The sequence below is a fragment of the Lepisosteus platostomus genome, chromosome 7 (genome assembly GCF_059453375.1).
Source record: "Lepisosteus platostomus isolate fLepPlt1 chromosome 7, fLepPlt1.hap1, whole genome shotgun sequence".
In the NCBI taxonomy this organism is placed as follows: Eukaryota; Metazoa; Chordata; class Actinopteri; order Semionotiformes; family Lepisosteidae; genus Lepisosteus; species Lepisosteus platostomus.
In genome coordinates, this window is record NC_142617.1 from 12,432,137 (window position 1) to 12,452,686 (window position 20,550).

The 20,550-nt window shown below is 36.8% G+C and overlaps 1 protein-coding gene across 3 annotated transcripts in view; it reads right to left on the reverse strand.

The window, feature by feature from the left end:
* The window catches only part of pde2a (phosphodiesterase 2A), a 224,639-nt gene that overhangs the window by 161,980 nt on the left and 42,109 nt on the right, over nucleotides 1-20,550 (reverse strand). For 2 of the 3 annotated variants that reach the window (XM_088639301.1, XM_088639303.1), the window contains exon 2: nucleotides 519-579. In XM_088639301.1, coding sequence (XP_088495427.1) covers nucleotides 519-579 — 61 coding nt within the window. Of the gene's footprint in view, nucleotides 1-518; nucleotides 580-7,002; nucleotides 7,196-20,550 lie in introns of those variants that run through there. The other variant, XM_088639302.1, reaches the window with a different exon arrangement.

The window sequence follows — 20,550 nt, forward strand, 5'->3', positions numbered from 1 at the left end:
TTAATAAAATATCAAGATCAGACAATGAAAGACACCTCATTTCATACTTTAGATAATGTTATAGTTTGGTTATAATCTTACCTTTTACATTTTTTTTACTACCATAGACAGAAAAAATAGAAACAGAAACCAAAGCATTTTCCTTCCTCTTACAGCTTTCTTTGTCTTGACTTTCGTATCCATGTAACATGAAATCAGGGGATTTTTACAGTGTCACTTACAGTAGGTAACTGCAAATGTTGACTTGCAACAATGTAGTTTTTTTAGGTATCACCATAGCAAGAAAGGAATGTAAGAAATAACATTAATAAAAACATCAGAACCCACCCAGGCAGGTGCACATTCTAACTGCCCTATTAGATGTGTGCAAGAAAGTTGACATGAGTTGAGACTTTGCTCTTTCCTGTCTGCGTGTTAAGAGACGGTATGGCAACACTGAAAGAATGCTCAAAATCACAAGACGAAGCACAAGAAAGGAGAAAGAGCTGAAGGGAAAAAAATAATAATTCCTGTCTTACCTGTAAGGCGTCGGAATGTGGCTGGGGCTCATCTGCTTTCAGGAACACTTGCTGCCCCCTTCTGAAAAATTGAATGACCGCAATCAGAATGTGCTGCAGTATCAAAACCATGCTTGAGCTTTTGCTTTCTATTACTACTATCTTTCTGTCCCTGGCTTTCTGTCAGTGGCAGTGGAGAGAGTGTCTATATACACAAGCACACACACTCTCCTTATCTCTGTCTCTCTCTCTTTCGCTGTGAGTGTGTCTCAGTGTTTGGGTTTTTTTTTTCCTAGTGACTCTTTTTGAAGCCACATCCTACATATCAAAGCTGGTCCCTCCCTCCATCTCTTCTCAGTGGCTGGTGTGTCATCTACACCTGCTTCCCATAGCGGTGGAGCAGACAGCCTCCCCTTGTCAAAGGCAAAGCAAGAGGGCAGAAGGGCTGCTGCAGGAGCCACACTCTTATGCAGAATGACTGTGGAAGTGCTGGGGATTGGAGTCTCCTCTGGGTCCCAGTGCCTGCCCCTTCAACAAGTTGTAGGACAATTTTCCTTGTATGCTCTGCAACTGAGTAAATAGTCTCAGAAACACACCAGAGAAAGAAGCCACTTTTTTTCCTTCACTTGTTTTCCCAGTTGGGTTTAGAATGCATGAGTTATTTATTTGTGCTAAGAAAATATTTCAGACGAAACCCATTTTTCAAATGGCAGGGTGAGAATCATGATTACACTAAAGCAAGGACCAACTCTGGTCAAGAAAAATGCCAGTCCACAGGGTTTGGCTAAAAACAATTAATCCATAGTTTCTAAAAGCTTCACAAACTCAACTGTGACCAACTAGGCAGGTTACTTTAGTAATTTAGAGATCATATGCAAAAAAACATTGAATACCCTTCAGCTCTCGGAGACCAGAGTTTCCTTATTGGCACACATTTACCAAATTGATCACCAGCTTCAAGTGTTCTCAGTCTTTACAAATTACTGGTTTAGGGTGACTTATACAACTTACTAGATTGGGGCTCTCCAGCACCATGGTTAATGATACCTAAATTATAGTAGTATGCATATAATGTGACACTTTTCCCAAAGTAAAACCTATCAATCATTGTAATGAGCCAGCAAATGTGTTTCTGATGCTTTATTTACTGTACTATTTTAAGGTATTTAAACACAGAAATATTTTAAATGTAAAAAATAAAAACTAGGCATTATCTCTCCTAGACCATATACCGACTTGCTTTTCTTCACTTACTGTACATTTTTCTGTAATTACATGTAGGAAATGTGTAGTCAGGCACATTTCAGATGGATTTCAGGTATTCAGAATTCTTTAAAAGCAGGGGACACTGAGAGACCCTGAAATTCTAATGTTTCTTGAAATCAGCAGATTTCTTTTTAGAAAACTGTATAATGAATTAAGAACTTGGTTCTGCATACTGCCAGACATGGTGGACATACAGTAATAATATCTGGCACAATACAGACTGGATCACCATAAATACTGTGTATACCTTTTAGATGACCACAAAAGTGAGACAGTATTGTCCTTCTCCTCACACTGCTAGGCTGTTAACTGTGACAATGTGACTTCTGAAAGTGAAAGTATAGCATTTTGGAAATAATATACGACACCTAAGAATATTACAATTACAAGAAACAATTACAATATACATAATTTTGAATAAACTGGTGAAACCTACTGTACTTAGGACAGACCAACACAGTATTTTTCTTTGCAATGCATACAAAGTCAGCAGAATATGCATCACCAACTCATTCCACAAATGAGATGCCAGGTATTGATGAGTTAACTCTGAACTACTTAAAAGCTCTGAATTAGTGAAGTGTTATTGACTGAGGATGATTGATTAAAAAAGAACCATTATTCCTTATTGATGGGGAAATGAATTATGAAGCAAGAATTGCATTGGTAATTAAATCATTGTAAATGCTTGGCTGCTCCAACCAGTAAATTGTAGTCTGTATTTTAAAATTCAAATTCTTGAATACATGACACGCATACATAAACTCATAAACACATTTCAACATAAAGACATATACATTTCAGAACTACACAAAATGAAAGTAGGAAAATAATTTTGGAATATAACTCTAATAGAACAGTTACAAAGCCAAATAAGCTACTGTAAATGAAACTCAGACCCCTTTAAAACGGCATCTCATTTTACAAAAGTATTTATGGAATTAGAAGTTTAATGAAGCCTTGTTACATTACCATATACAGTATTTCACTGCAGTACTTCACATTACTCTAGATCTTTCGTTTGCACTGTTTTCAGCAGCGACCCACTTCAGCTTCATCATACAACATAAGATTACTCTTGAGACCAATGTTTTCTGAAAGAAAAGAATATCATTTGCATAATGGAAATGTATTTTTTGTAGGAAGGCACATGGAAGTACTTTACTTCCGCACACAATGCATGTTGGTTCCATGCCTGGAATGAAGGCATACAGCAAGAGACTGTATTTTTGTGATAAGTCGTATGTATTTTTTAACCCTGAGCATGTACTCACCCTTTTGACCTTGTGTTCAGAAACGTCTCACGTCTCCAATTCAGCCATTGGCATTCAGATAGATTTTAAAAACTTGAGTGGCACTTTGATTGATATTGGAAGAGGTTTTCAGTATGACCTCAGAGACCTACTGTATTCAGCAATATCAATTCACCATTATTGCAGGAACCAGGAGAATTTTGGCTGAACATGAACAGAGCAGTGCTGTGGTTTTCCAGCAGCACATGATGTCTGGAGATACATGGCTTATTAATCCGATATTTATGGCTCCGAATTTAATCATGCTATTTCTGAATGGTTAACTACGGAACTACAGAACAAACTTTCTTGAAATATTCAACCACAACCACACGAGATAACTTCTAAGAATCATTCAGAGATAATGAAACAACCTTTAGAATACAAGTAATTTCATCAGCCTTTCAATGTTAGATTAAATGATAATACAAATGTCTGAATAGAAAGGGTAGGATGCTTGTAATGAGAAATTATTTTGTCTACCATATTCCACTTTTAAATGGATTCTGTTCTTATTTACACTCTCCCTCTGATTTCTTAGAAAGTAAGGATACTGCTTCATTTGAATCACTAGGTTGTGTCAGGCAATCAGCTTTAAAAATGAATCTGGTACTGTAGGCGTTAGGATAATTCTTTGAGATTAAGTATAGAATTATCCCATGCAAAAGTAATTTAACAAATGTACATGCATCACCTTTTACCCCTAAGAACGTGCAATGTTTATGATGCAATTTAAAAGACAAAATTAAGAAAAATGAAGGCAAAAAAGTTTGCTCTTAAAATCCCTGTCAGTAACTAAGCATATGAATTACTGAGTCATAATTAAAAGAAAATCAACTGATCTAGTGAGATTACTTTAAATCACAAATGAGGTTTTGAGTCAATTACTTTTATTATTACCAAAATTCAAATTCTTATCTCTCTTGAAGGTCAGGCTGTTATATAGAAGAACACCTTGAGAAACCATCTTACTAAAAATCACCATAATGATAACATTAATGTCTGTGCAATCAGGCTTCATAGACTGTCTCATTCTTATTTTTAGTTAAGTTGTATTGAACTACACCTAAAATGCGTACAGTACTGTACATACGGTTTATACAGCTTACTTCAAGAATATTCCCAACTTGTATCCCTGTTTTTTCTCTTAGAGAAACTAAACACAATACAAAAGAGCACAAGGCGAAACAGATGTGATCTGACAAAATGAAATCAAGTTCACAATAATGGTACAGCTTCTTTAGCATGAGAAAATAATTCATCTTTTGGAAAGTTAAATTGACTCCACCTGGTACTGTATATTTCTAGAAAATAAAAATAATTCAAATAAAACTTGTTTAGCTATCCAACAAGCATTACATTAGGGGAATAGAATTTGTTACACTGTATGGGACCTACTGTATTGCCCTGTCTTAGGTAGCATTGCACTGGCTGGAGGCTAAAATGAGTGAATTAATTTGTGATACCATGATTATTCCTGCCTCCTCCATATTAATCTGTACTCAGTTCTGGATTATATACTGTAGGATTCATTAATATGGTTAAAAGTTTATATGCCAATAGTTCAACAATGGTATTAAGAGACAAGTGTTCTCTAGAGGTACTCATCAGGGATGCCCACTCTCAACTCTGTGGTTTACCTTATATTTGGATCCTCCAGCTTTATTATCACAACCCTTATTTCTGTCAGCAACATTCAAAATTGCATACAGTATCACTCATCACAGATGTACAGTAGTATTATACAATATGTAGACAGTCTACCAATCTCTGCTTCATTTATTATTTTTAGGACTTCTGTGCTCACAGTAGAATATTAATTGATCAAGGTCTATAGTGTATCACTGCCTTTAAAGTTTTCATTTGAGAAGCTGGCTTATTTCAGATTGAGATGCTGGTTAAACACTTTAGATACCATGGATTTATTCCTGTTAACACTCCAACACAGTAACTCATATTAGTAATTTGTTTAGATGCAAAATTGAAACCTTTTTCCATTCTCTTCAAACTCACATCTCTCCATAATAATAATTATTGTGTTTCATTAATTGTTTCGGTTATTAAGTACGATTCCTCTTGCTTCCTCGAAGGGCAGTTATATGGTACAAACTTGAATTTCCAAATTCATATGGCAATATACTGTAAGTGAATCTACTGCATCTCACATTATCCACTCCACAAGAAAGATTTGCAGGGGACCAAGCTACAGTATGTCCAACTTTAAATCCTATTTTTACACCCTTTGTTGTATGATCACTACTGGTTTCCATTCTGAGTCTCCTGTATCATGGCACCCACTTGAAGGGAAATTCAGACTCTTAATATAGACTTCAATATGCACTTTATTTTACTGTTCTCCTGTAACATTGTAGATTACATTTTTCCCTGATAATTACAATTTGGCATTTGGTGAAAATAAGCACGCAATGTCCTGGCAATCATCTGATTCCCACTCCCCTGTTTTCCATAATCATGGACTCTTAACAGATAAGTACCCTTTCTCTGTTACACTTTGGAGTGATAAAGTGATTCACATTATAGCACATATTTTGAAAATGTCTATGAATGCTCCAGGACTTGTCCATGACAATGTGAGCAACCTGGCTCTTCTTTTTTTGTTTTACTTACATGTCCATTCTGAAATTCTAATATTCTTTATAAAGTATTCTTTATACTCTAAACAGGAAAAACAAAGGACTGATTTCATTTCACTTCTTCTGTTAGTGGCCCTTAACAGCTGTAACTATTTGGAAATGTTTTAATTGTTGTTGTTTTAACAAATACCTCATTTTGCAATGCACAAAACCTGTTTACTAATACTGTGCACAGCCTGCTTGCCAACAGTACAGGAAAAGCCTCATGTGAACCTGAAAGCTAGCACTAGTAGAACCAGAACTCCGTCAATATGGAAACAAGTGGAAACATGTCAAAATTTCAAAGTTTTGAATCATCATCCAAAATGTTACTTTAGTATGAAAAGTGCATGTGGTATTATCCAGTTTCTTTTTATTGAATTAAAACATACCAAGTTGAAAAGGTACACATCAGCTTATCTACTTATCAGTCTTAAATTACCCAATTCAGAGCGCACATCATTTTGCTTAAATGATTATTGCATTTGGGCCACAGGAAATGTCTTCCTGTCTAGTCGGCTAAGCATTCGTTTCTTCTTGTAAATGACTTTACATACACAATTACACAATATTTAAACATTCCACTGGTTTTTACTATTTGACACGTATTTTGTCTCATTTACAACAAGTGTTTTTATACTTTTTTCAGTACACCAATACACTTTGAGATCCACATTTTCTTTTCAAAAATTATTTTTAAACTTTCACTGTTTAATGGTGTGTTAATTGAGAGAAAGCTATTGACTGTTACCAGGCTCAGTTTTGTTTGCACTGTACTGTAAATGATCCTTAAAAAGACAAAAAGGATGAGGTACTGTAATAGTTGAGAATATTAGCTTTTTTAAACCAAATTCTTCTTGTACTTTTGCTTTACTATAATTTATCTTACAAGCAAATAGAACCTAATGGTATAAGAGTGTCAAAAACTGAGAGAAGTGAAAATTTCTGAGGATAAGCATTCAGCGAGGCTTTTGATAATTGTCTTAATATTGACGTTGTATACACTGATATTCATTCATATCAGTGATATTAATTTTCCAAATATTAAATTGTTGTTTGCAATACATCACCAAATTCAACAGCATCTACATCACTAATAGATGGGGACTTTTCAAAATGAACAATTGAAATTAATACTACCCGCTAAATGTAATCTTTCGAGCCTCTGTATTACAACGTGATTATACAACCAGTGTCTTAAATTACAATCCCTAAAATCGCCAGAATTTCTACTTCAATTAGTGAGATGGACTGTCTTCCTAATGCCAGCTGGATATTGCTCCTATTCAGATTTGAGAAGAAATACAAACTTACTGTGACATGTCAATCCCATCCAATATTTGTGTGAAAGAGGTGAAAGAAAACAATATTAAGCAGAATGTGTTCTGCAGTCCACAGAGGTTTAAAATCAGGTGAAACCGAGCCGCCTTCTATCCCTGAGCAGAATGGAAACAAACCAGCGAACAGAATGCTTACTTCCCTCTGAATTCCATTGCAAGGCACTGTGTCCCTCAGCTTTTCAATTCCTCTAGAAGGAAACTGTCAGGCAAAAGCAGAAAAGGAAAAGAGGAAGTCTCATCACCCACACACACCGAGTTCCTGTAATTTTCATATTTACTCAGCATAACCCCTCAGGACCTTCATTTTATCCTGAACCTCCAGGCAGATCTTTGATAAAACAACACCCTGAGATGTTTTTTTCACTGGGTATAATTAATATTATACTGTATGTCGCTGCCTGTCTGTGCGTATGGTTTCAGCAATTATTGCCAGCTCAGAAGCTCACAGAATTTGTTCAGTCCAAGAAGTGACTTCCAAAGGCAAGACCATAAACAGTTTTTGCACAGTTTTATCAGTTTACCAGTAATAACAGTTTTTTAATTACAAGTTGAGGATCAGGTGGTGTATTGGATTTGGTATCCATTCAAGCTTCTCACCTGTAAATGCCTAAGGAATGACTCACACAAAAGCACCATCCAAAGAGTACGGTCTTGTAGAGAGTAGCCCTGCACCAATGGATAGAAGTACACAATTATCTCCCAACTCTCCTTTCAGTGCATTCTCAGAGCAAAATAGTGAGAATCATTGTAGCTTAATGTACAAAACTGATTTTTTTAATTCTGTCTGGCCTGCACATGCTAGAAACACCAAATATGCAAATTAATCAGCATGTAAGTTACTGTATTCTGGTGTAAAAAAAAATCAGCTAACTTTTACTATCGTCCTCAATGTATACCACAATGTATCTCTATAACAACAGGAAGTTGCAACATCGTTAGGTATTTCATTAACAAAGGTTTTGTCCAAGCTTTTCCAGTCCTCTGATCTTCTTCAGGTGCAACAGATTAGGTACAGAGGTTACCAGACCCCAGAGCTCTACCAAGTCACAATGTACTGTATTGAGGGACAGCTGCTCAACTGATAATAATAATAATAATAATAATAATAATAATTGCTTACACTTATATAGCGCTTTTCTGGACACTACACTAAAAGCGCTTAACAGGTAATGGGGACTCCCCTCCACCACCACCAATGTGCAGCATCCACCTAGATGATGCGACAGCAGCCATAGTGCGCCAGAACGCTCACCACACACCAGCTATCAGTGGGGAGGAGAGCAGAGTGATGAATCCAATTCAGAGATGGGAATTATTAGGAGGCCATGATTGGTAAGGGCCAATGGGAAATTTGGCCAGGACGCCGGGGTTACATCCCTACTCTTTTCGAGAAACAGCCTGGGATTTTTAATGACCACAGAGAGTTAGGACCTCGGTTTTACGACTCGTCCGAAGGACGTATACAGTATAGTGTCCCCATCACTAAACTGGGTCATTAGGACCCACATGGACCGCAGGGTGAGCACCCCTTGCTGGCCCCACTAACACCTCTTCTAGCAGAAACCTTAGTTTTTCCCAGGAGGTCTCCCATCCAGGTACTGACCAGGCCCACACCTGCTTAGCTTCAGTGGGTTGCCAGTTGTGAGTTGCAGGGTGATATGGCTGCTGGTGAATAAGATGTTTACATTAACACTTACTAATTTACTGGAGGGTGTTACAACACATAACTAATGGAGAGTCAAAGCATAGTTCACAGTATGTGAAATACATGCTTTGGCTCTCCATTTCTCGTTATCAGCAATAATTCACATCTCTAGAGCTTATCTGATGAAAAAATAATATTTCAGAAATCTACTTTATCTTACAATACCCATTTTAATAGCAGCAGTATAATAGTTTGATTAACCACACAGGGTTTCATGTATTCATATTTCTACAACACTGATACTGTACATCAGACCCCAATATTTTGAAGACTTTCCTCACATCAACCATGAATTTCAATTTTATACACTAATACAGAGTCTTCTTGACTCAACTGTTTGATAATGGAGTAGGTCGAATATTTCCAGGCTTGAAACCAGCGAGGAAAACAACATAACGTGTGTCAACTCAATTCTTTGAGGAACTTGTGTCTTCTGCTTGTTGTTCCAACCAATTAATAAATTAACCTAATAATTGTCTAAAGACATTTTCCTTATAAAATTGGTTACTCAAAGCATTCACATCATTAAAGGAACACTCAGAGCCTGGCTAGAGGTGTAACAATTATTCAGCTAATCAAATAATTAGACCGTGACGTAACAAAAACAGACAATACTGGGCCCTCTTGGAACCAAGAGCCATTGGAACTCTGCTCAGTGTCAGCTTCAAGTCATCTTGGTATCATCTCTCACATCTTTTATCCTCCTGCGCCATATGCTTTGTAACACCGTTGATTGTTATTGCATATCTTCTGACAGGACTGTTGATCGCTGGGTAGCTTCCCATTAACTAACAGACCCTACCATGAAATATGATATGAGTTTCTGCTCGACTACCGCAGCTTATTTTTCACCTTGTGCTGTTTTGTCAGGGAGACTGCATTGCTTGCAGCACTGATGAATACATTATGATAAGGTTTGTCAAAGGGGTGGTTAGAGAGCTGATGTTGCCTAGAGTGCATCAGCTACATGTTTTGTCTCCACGTGGGTAGAAGGCAATGGACCGACTGAACACAATAGTTAATGCTAAATTCTAAAGCTGAAGTGAAAATTCTGAGCAGGATCTACTTAAACCTGAAAAATAACTCTTGATTTGGCAGAGCAGAAGAGTGCTAGGATACAATGCACAGAATCTTTTCTAAAAGATATGGATCAGAAGATTATGTTACTGTATGTCCATTGTTCTAATGCAGGTTTTCTGAGCCCCGAGCAAGGCACTGAACTTCAGCTAAATGATTAAATCCAATGGCAACCGCCTGGATAAATTTACAATCTGCTGATATTGCCTGCAGCATGGCACCTTACCGCAGCCTTTGAATGCTGCTGTTTAAAAATGCATGTGGGAAAGAAACATTTTTCTTCAATTGTTTCGTTGGGTACATATGTAGCAAAAACAGCACCTCAGCGGAAGGAAGACATTTTGGAAAAGCTATAAAATGTTACTGATATAATTACAAATATAATTATGTAAGGCCTTTTAAATATATTTAGAATTGATCATATCAGGCACTATGCTGCTAACTCTAGAAAACACAGAAAAGGTAATAAAAGCAAAAAATGTACTAGAATCCCAGTTGCCATGGAGCTAAGAATCCCAGGGCATATTAATGGCTTAGCACTCTTCATCACGTATCTTCAGCAGTTAACTCTAAATCTGCCATTTCCATTACTTGGTGCAGAGTGCATGGTGTGCTGTTAACTGCTTTTGCCTCCCATATGGCAAGAAGAGAAACTGAAGCATGAGAGAAAGAAGATTAATCAGATTAACTCACAAGCTGAGTTAAATTCTCCATAACGAATTCCTTTAGTTAACTACCGTGGGCGAGGACTGCATTTGGCAAAATGCATACAGCGGGTGAAAGAGCTGCAAACTGACACAACTGGCTGGTTGAGAAAATGGCTACAGCCATCAACTTTATTAAACACCCAGAATAACACAGGTTTTAAGTATCCTTGAGTAACTGCATGCTCACCCAGATGTTTCTGATTCACAGCTGTACTGTCAGATGAGAAGGGTCTGCCATTAGGGTGAATGACAGACCTTCTGCATGAGCAATTTTAATGCAATACGAAAGAGCAAGGGTAAGGGGGGAAAAAAAAGACTTTTCAAGAAATATTCACCTGCCGTTAAAGGCTTTTCATCTGGGATTTGCTTTTCTATCCCTCTATCCCAGGTGGGGTGCCATTGTTGCATCCTTGAACAAGGCACTTCACTGAAATTGCTGTAGTAAAGGCCCTGCTATAAAAACAGGTCTCCAGGCTGTCATTGTAAATAAGACTTTTTCTCAATTGACTTGGAAAAATAAATATGGCCTAGAAACTGCATTTTGAAGTGCATTTGCACTGTTTTTGAGCATTCTGAAGACTTTTAGAGTATTATAGAATGCAATGGAAATAATTCCCATCAGCTGACAAATGTTTATATTGATTGGACGGATCCATCATATAGCCTGTTGTTACAATATGCTGAGATAAGTTACCTTTGTTAGGCTCCAATATCAACAGCTGGGTTTGCAGCATGGTTTAAGTTGGCTCAGTGTAACTGATACATTATCATAAAAAAAACACAGTTTAGCGTCACCACAGTGACTGCTGACATTGAAAAAGCACTTGGCTGTTACTTTCAGGATTGAAAGGATAAACGCTATGTGTTGCCTTAAAACCTAACCTCAAACTCTGATTTTACTCAACAAAAAGTGATTTCCCAGCATTTTATATCTTTCTGAGACAGTTTAACTAACGTCAACCCATCCGTTAAAAACATTCAGAAAAACAGTACTTTCAGAAAAAAAAAATACTTTCTGTACATAATCCAATTAAATCCTTCAAAATTTACTATGTCTATTATAGCTAGTGAAATTTGTTTTTGTTCTATTACGACAGTAGGACATCTCTTCTGTGGTTCCCGGCAAAGTTCAAGTACATTTTAGGCCAAACTTACAATCGGCAGTAGGTTTCCTTTTTATAAGATACAGTTTGCAGTAGAAGAAAAAATGAAAAGGACACAACCTTTATTAATAACATGTCACTTCTGATATTAGTTTCAAAATTGCTCCACATGAAAGGATGGTTAGAATTACAATATACTGTATATATTTCTGGCCTAGTGCATCAGCATGAACGACCAGTGTCACAGCAGGAGATTCTAGTTTTGTTTTGATGACTTTGGTGACGAGCTCAGAGAAGCACCATATGGGAGGCTGTCGGTGTTCTTTTTACAAGGCAAGCTAGATTAAATGAGGCCTGTGAAGTGCATGATATTAAACACAAAAAACTTGAAGCAGCACATCTAATGAAAATAAGAATATAAAAATAAAGTGTGTGAATATCTTATAGTATTATGCTTCCCCTGGACAAACTTGCACAATGTTGCAAATGTTTTTCCAGCACCCAGGATATAATAATTATAATAATAATAATTATTGCTTACACTTATATAGCGCTTTTTCTGGACACTCCACTCAAAGCGCTTTACAGGTAATGGGGACTCCCCTCCACCACCACCAATATGCATACTTAACCAGAATGGTCTAAGAGAAAACCGAAAAGGCGTGGGGGATTTTTAGAATTTAATAATATGGTAATTTTGCCTGTACAATGGATTATATTTAAAAATATTTATAACCATTTAATATTTTATTTATGAGATTCATACATAGCATACTATATATAATGAAGAGCTGAGATAAATTGTCTTTAAAACAATGACTGAAGACCTATTTGTCTACTAAATTAAGATTAAGATTAGAGAGATAAGATCACTTTATTGGCCATATACAATTTCTTGCATTAGGAATTTAGGAACTTTTCACATACCTCAGCTTGCTCTCCATGAGACACAGGTGGGGAGAGAGAAGCTTTGGGTCAGAGCGCAGGGTCAGCCATTTATACGGCAAAATCCCAGCTGTGGGATTTGAACCGACAACCTTCCAGCCACAGGCGCAGATCCTTAGCCACAGTGCCACCACTTGGCCCCAAGATTGGTGTGTCTAAAGCACATGACAGGTTGCAAAGGGAACTGAACTCCATTTTCAGTGCCACACTGCACACTACTGCTGTCATCTAGGTATGGGCCCACTTACAAAATAACTATTCATGCTTTCATCCTGTTGTTTTCAGTAGAAAAGCTTAATGAGGTTTTTCTACTGCTAAGAAAACTACAAGCATTTTTCCTACCCCAACACATGGAGAGCAAGGTAAAGCCAAGCTCTCCAGTATATCAGAAGCCTCTATTGAATCCAGATGTACCCTTGCTGCTATACTAATTACTAAAGGTCTGGAACTCTGATGCCAATCTAACACCCCAGAAATGAAAATGGGAATAGCACTACTACAATTTAGTCGTGGAATCTGTGCATTTAATTATATAAGAAAGGCTAAAAGCAGCATTGGCAAAAAGACACCTCAATAGAGAGACCCGTCTGCATTTCTAGATGAGGAAACAGAAATACAGGCAAAAAATTATAAAAGGTTTCCTTAGCTGTGCAGATCAGAAGAGATATTCAAAACCCATACGGCTGGAAATTAGATTTCTGAAAGCAGTGAAGCTTTGTTCTTGTAAAAAAAAATTACAACAAAAGTGTGGCAGCACTCATCAAAGAGAATGACAATGTCCCACAATTATTAGTTTTTTGTTCACTCCCTATGAAGTGCATGTGTTCAATTGACATTAAATAAATAAAAAAATATCTGGCTTACTTAGACAATAGAACAAGTAGCCTTGACCTTTATTCATTTGCCTTTATCATCAGTCCATCCTTTCATCCTAATCAGTTCACTACAGCACAGTGCAGGGTAAGTCATATGCTTTGACTGATAGAGTTATACAAGGTACAGTATGCTGTACAGGTATTTTGTATAATAAGTAGGAAATAGCATTAGTTCTCAAAAGATGACAATGTTATATGCAATGAACTAGTAGGTGCTGCACAGAAATCAAGGAACACTTGATTCCAAGCAATTAGGCCACAAGAGAGAACAATCATTTGGTTTTACCACATCATTTATTTGACTTATACGAGTCTTTTAGTGACAGAGCTATGCTGCATCATGGACTTTTGCAATCTCCCAAGATTAAAAATAAAGTTTTTTGGCATAAAAACTAGCAAAATAGGTACATTTGCATATTATCTGTTAATGTCCTGAAGGGGAAAAAGTAGTATAAAACATTAAAGCTCTGCACAGGTACAGTAAGTAGAGAAAGCTCTCTGTTCATAAACTGTGATTATTCTAAAAAAACACAGACTAATTTGTGGACTGTTAAATTTATTTTGCTTTATCTTTGTCTATTCACCAGTATATTATGGGAACTTTAATGGGAATGTTTCTTAAAACATTATGAGAGATTTAAATTATCTGCTATTTTTAATTCTATTGCGTTTAATTATATTAAGTCAGTTCTACTGTATGTACGTGTAAGAGTTAAATTACAAATCTGTCAGTTTGGTCTTTATAATGTTGCCATCTAGTGTTTATAAAAGAAGTTTACAACTAGTAATGATACTGTACATTGTATGCTCAGTGTTTCTTTCTGCTTAGGAAAAACAATCAAGTGAAAATGGGAATGGTAAAATATACAGTAGTTTTCAATGAAAGTATTACAACTGCATATGAAGAAAGTTTTTGCCAAGATCACATTACTGTTATAACTTCTACATTCTTACATTATCCAAGAGAGAGCACTGACCAACTTTATTTTTTAGTTTTCAATGCAAACCAGCTATCTTAACTTGGTGCAAAGCAAGGATTTGGAACACCATGAAGAAAGCATCACAGGGTCAGAAAACAACCTTGACATAACTGAGTGTTGATTCATATTGCAGCACAAATTAATTGAACCAGAGTATCTCTACCATGCGTAGATGGGAGCTCTCTGTGCACAGTGTGAGTAGATTGCAGAGGCACTATGGAAAAGTAAAGTTAAAAAAATAAAATAATATTAATCTTATTAAGAAGCTAGACGTTTCTTAGCAAGAGACTGTACTGTAGAAGGCAAAAGGATCAATTCTCTGTACATTGTTCTGCATTTATTGATGACAGACTACCTTTGTATTGCATTACATTTGTTGTATACTGTACTGTAAGTGTTACACTTTTATTTGAATGTTTTGCATTTTAAATCACAAACTCACCCTACATTTCATGAAAATGAAATGAAAAGAGGCATCTTCAGATTTCCGCATGGGTGTTTGGGCAGGCAAACAAAAGTGTGAATCATCTATTACATTCAAAGCCATTTCAGTACGTTTATCCTTAGACCATCACAGTGAACTGCAGCAGACATAGGCAGATCCAGAAGAATCACAGACTACACACAGGCATTTGGATGGCAATTTTGAGTTGCCAATTACTCTGGACTGTGAAGAAACACCTGGAGCACCCCCATGAAAGCCCCCGACCAGAAAGAAACCCTGGACCCAAGAATTGTCATACAGCAGTCCTAAAGTGACGCCGTCTACAGTATATTCAAATCATTGCCATCATCCTTCTTTTAGAGAAATTGTTTCCATGAAATGTGTCCATTCATAAAAGTATGAAGAAGAGAACTCATACAATGAATATTAACAGATGAACTTTAAGATAAGAACATCTGCGTATTTTTAAAACATCCAATAATAACGATGATTGCAAGGAACTGGCAGTTGTATCACTGGTACAGTATATAATTGCTGGAGACACTTTGAAGAAGGTGGGCAGAGGCATGGATGGTCACTGCTTCTACACTATTACATGATTGATGATTTTATCAAAAAAACTGCTTCACTGGAGGTTTACAGGGTCATAAAGTTAAGTTACCATACCACTTTAATTATTGCAATCAATGGCATAATTAACTGTGAGCATAATGGATTAAATATTTTTTGTCCCTTTTCAGTTTATAAGATTCAACATTATGTTTACCTACAGTATTTTGTCATTTAATAGTTACAAATGTATTAAGTGATAAGCTTTAAAGCCTCATCTGTACATGACTTCCTAACTACCCAGTTGTTTGAAATATTTACAGACATTATTTTGAACATAACATTAACTTAAGGATTTAAAATCTTACATTCTTATCAGGTATCATGATAGCATTTTCACCTCCTTCTTAAAATTATTATACAGCATCAAGCCATACATTTATTTATTTATACAAATTGCAGACCTTAATATGAAAGTACTTTTAAGGTTATTTTTAACTTTGTCATTTAATCTTGTGTACATTTACTGTATCTAATACACAGAGTAGTAAGAGTGTAAAATATGTCATTCAAATATAATATAAATAATCATTCTGAATGGACTAGTGTAAAACCATAAAAAGTTGATATAAAAAAAGATGACAAATATTTTTCTTTTACATTTAAAATATTTTTTATGCAGGGAAACAAGGAGTATTTTTTCAAAGAAATGCTTTAAAAACTGAATATCATGAAAATTTATGCATTAAATAGAAGCTAGGATTTTGTCATCTAGTTTTGTGAACAAATACTACTACAAAGCCTACCCCTGCAGCATCATTCAGCTACCTGTATAAACCAGATTGCCAGGAAATGAGAATTCACAGCTTCCAAGTAATTAAAATGCCTTCCTCAGTGCACAGAGACTTTGTTACAAGCACTGACACAATGTGCATGCACTATCATTCATTTTCTTTAACAAAACACAAGAGCAGCAAGCTATTCACACCATTCTTTTGCAGCGCTCTCACGGAGAGGAAAGCTGGGACTGACATTTATCACTCACAGGGGGTCTCATTGCTTAATGTCTCCGATACAAATGAAACTGTTCTCTCATTATCACAATGTATACGTGCAAAGAAATACCCTTGGTATTTATTTTCTGTTTCACAGAACGTTATTGCACTGTTTTATTAGGACAGAAATTGGTAAAATAATAATTTCATTACTTGAATTAATCTGTTGAAACAGAATGGTCTTTAAGCAGGTACTGTATATCCCATTTTTTGTCTCGTGATTTGTTGTAGCTTTTTTTTGTGGCAGCAGAGTGTAATGCAGAACCTTGTCGTTTAATGTTTGAGGAGTGTCGCCTGTAGTATTCGTGAGTTCAGGTCTTTCAATGTTGCAAGCATGTGTTGGATTCAGAGGGCTGGTGCCAAATCCCACCTAAGAATAGAAAAGATCTACAGGTACAATGGGCTCACTTTTATTCTGATCTGCAATGTTCTCGGGGTATATTAGACATCTGTTGTACAGTAGCTCCTCTGTTAGCATAGTTTATAAAATAACTAACATGACAGGGTTTGGAAGCATGAATGGAAATCCTTTGAGAAGATCATGATATCACAACAACATTGATGACAATTGAAATTATTCACTTCTTTTTTTCCCCACTAATTACTTACTGCACAATACATGTTAAAATAGAGCTGAAAGGATTATAAGAATTTAGTCAATTCCCTGTTTCAACCCAATATCCCAGGTTCCTGTTACATGCAGGATATAATAGGAATTAAGTCCTACTTCCTGTTCTAGGGGATATTTTAAGACTTAAGACTACAACGACATATTTTATCTAACTCAAGTGTTCTATCTGCTGGAAAGACCATGACAAAAACAGCATCAAATGCATCCATCCATTTTCTGACTGTTTACTGCTGGTGAGGGTCGCAGAAGAAAACAGGCTGAGCAGGCAAACCAGACATTCCTTTCCCCAGCAACAGTCTCCAGCTCCTCCTGGGGGATTCCAAGGCTATCATGTAAAAAATACAATCCCTCTAGCATATCCTAGGTCTGCACCAGGGCTCTTTCCAAAGGGCTGTGCCAGGAGCAGGAGGTGCCTGGGAGGCACCCTCACAAGCTGCCCAAACCACCTCAACTGGCTCCCCTTGATCCAGAGCAGCATCAACTCTATAATTTCCACCATTTGTACCTGCAATCTCATTCGTTTGATCACCACCTGAAGCTCGTGACCAAAGTTGAGCATGGAGACATACTGTACAGTACTGTTGATCAACCAGAAAACAAAGAGTTTTATCCAAAAACTTGGCTCTCGCTTCACCACCATGATTCATTATAGTGTCCGCATTGCATTACAGGGGAGGGCATCAAATGCATTAAACTGTAAAACAGTGTAGAAGTATGGCTAATCATTCAAAATAATGTTTTACAGTTTAAAAGATATACAGCAAAGCTTATGGGAGGTTTATCCAAGGCAATGCTAAATCTCCGTGAGTGGTGAGAAATCAGAATACAGATTAACCTCAAAAGAACAAAGCGATGAACATGGATACTTCTGCAATTACTGCTAAAACTGAGCAAAGAAAGTACTTGCATCCTATTGATTCTGTTCAGTGTCTGATCTTTTAGTTATAATCTAGGTCAGACATACTGTAGCCCATCTTTGGCTCCTTGGTTCCAAGCTACTGCAGGTCCTTGTTCCTGTCAATCATCAATTATCGATGTGTCCTTCATCAGCACCTAGGTCAATGAAGGAATTAAGGAATAATTCAGTACTTACTGTATTGGAAGGTTCAAAGACCTACAAAGCCATGGAATCCGTTGCCTGCTCCAGGTAGGCTTTGAAACAGGGATGCTGGTGCACTATTTGGTTTGTGAGGATTTATTACCATCGTCTTCCCTTTCTTCATAAAGGTCTTTGAGTTACCACTTTTCAATTATTTATAAGGGGGGGGGGGGTAGCTAATTCAGTTTAAAAAGCTTCAAGTGCACCAGTACAGAATCACAAAACCTTTTGATATGACACTTTCAAGTACATTCGTCAGTAGCCTGTCACCTTTTGAATAAATCAAACATACAACGATTGGCGACCGTTTAGCTAGTCCATAAAAAGATGTGCATTTCAAGTATTTCAAATTTGATCTGATACCAATAAACTTGCCTGTTAATGTTGTTCTTTTAATGCCTGCTGTTACAACCATTCAGTTCTTAGCGTATAATTCTCCGTATAAATGCGTATAAATCGCCATCGCATTAAAAGCATTCATAACTTTGTGGGGTTTTCTAACAAGGTCTTCTTAATACCATTTGAGATAACCAAGTTAATGTGTTAAAAACTTACATTTGTGAAAAAATACGAAGTAAATAGATGCAGAATCTTTAAAATAAAAGAGGGTGTCTCAAATCAAAGTTCATTCTAAAATGTGTGCACATTATTAGAAAATAACTGAATGCACAAATTTATTTTTCATTGTTCATAGTTCATTTATACATGTCTTTTATTTTCATGCCATTTCATCATGTTCCCTTCTTCAGTAGCATTTCATAATCCAGCTGGTACTTTGCTCACTCAGTTCTGACAAACAATTCTGGCTTCTCACACAGTTGTTCAGTAAGCACTGCTTTCACACATTTCTGTGGTTTTTATGCTGCCGGACTAAGCTACACCATTTTGCAAAACATGTATCTCCATCAGGAATCCGCATACTGCAGTTTTGCATTGCACTATTTTAAAAAGACGTGTTACAGATTAGTGGAACACAACTGTCACTTTCTCATCTCACAAGACAGCCGTTGTTACAAGAGCAGCAGAAGGAGGCGAGATGTCCTGCTGCAATATTGTCACATCAGGGTGAAGCTGCAGGAAGGTCAGCAGGTGAGGTCCCAGAACTTGATCAGTGCAACTACATGCAGTCAGGTTGCCTTCTATCACTACTAATAGGGTTCTGTATCAACGAGTTGCTGCTGCCCTAATCATCACACTTGCACTTCCCCATCAGTCTTGGAGAGCTGATGTGACTCATGGTGTTCCAGACTGTGGCCTATCACTCTGTACTGTTTTAGGCTGGCACATCTTGCCAGGCTGGAATAGCTAGCTAGGAACATCTCAGACACCGACTGACAGTGCAGTCCAACCTCCAACACACCATTGGCATGAAAAGATTTATTCAATTGATAAGTGCAGTATATTCTGTGTTCTCCTTTCTTGATTCTCACTGGGCCTGACTTTGACTTAAATCAGATCACTCAACTACTGCGGTGATGTAGTGCTTACATAATGTCAGTTGAGAAATCCATCAATCAAAATGATACCGAAAACTCATAATCAATTTTTGTAAAAACACATTGCATGAACAGAGGATGGATTTCTATCATTGCTCACTAAATTATACAGCATGTATCTGTGTTCTTGCTGCAATTTAGGCAGCTTGGGGAAGCAAACAAACCTAAGGTTTCACTACCTGCTTTTAATTGGAAATTTACTCAAGGGAGAGTGTGTGCACCACAGCACAATGCCAAATCTGCTAAGAATTAATGTTCCCCAGAGAGTTTCATGTTTTCACACAAAACTGGCGTTTTCCATTAAAATGGTTCCTTATTCTAGTTTTTCTTGTTCCAAATCTATTAACTAGAAGTTAGGAATTACACGGCAGGAATGCTTATGCATGTGCTGTGAAACAAGGCACGACAGGAAAATCTGGTGCCAAAAGGTAATGGTGGCGTTCTAAACGCAACCTGTAATGTTTTTCGTCAGATACAATATCACTAAGGAATTAAATTACAGTTTCCCGCTATTGCTGTAAAAAAATGGTTGCAGGAAGAACTTTCCCTCAGATACGAAAAGAGTCATGAAATAAAGCCATTTTAACTTGAAAATGCTATAACCTATTACATAACCTATAGCTATAACATTTTTAAAATGGAACATGAATATTGTAGAGCCTTATGTGAATGGACACATTAGTGCAGCCTTCAAATCATCAATTACTCGCTTCCTCTAGCAGTGTTTACTGGCCTTTTCTCACTTGCTTAGAGATCTTGAATAGTCTGTTTGCTCTTTTAAGCTGCTTTTGAAGTGACATTTGTTTATAAGTGATAACACTACACTATGTACCTTTTGTTCATTCAAGTGATGTT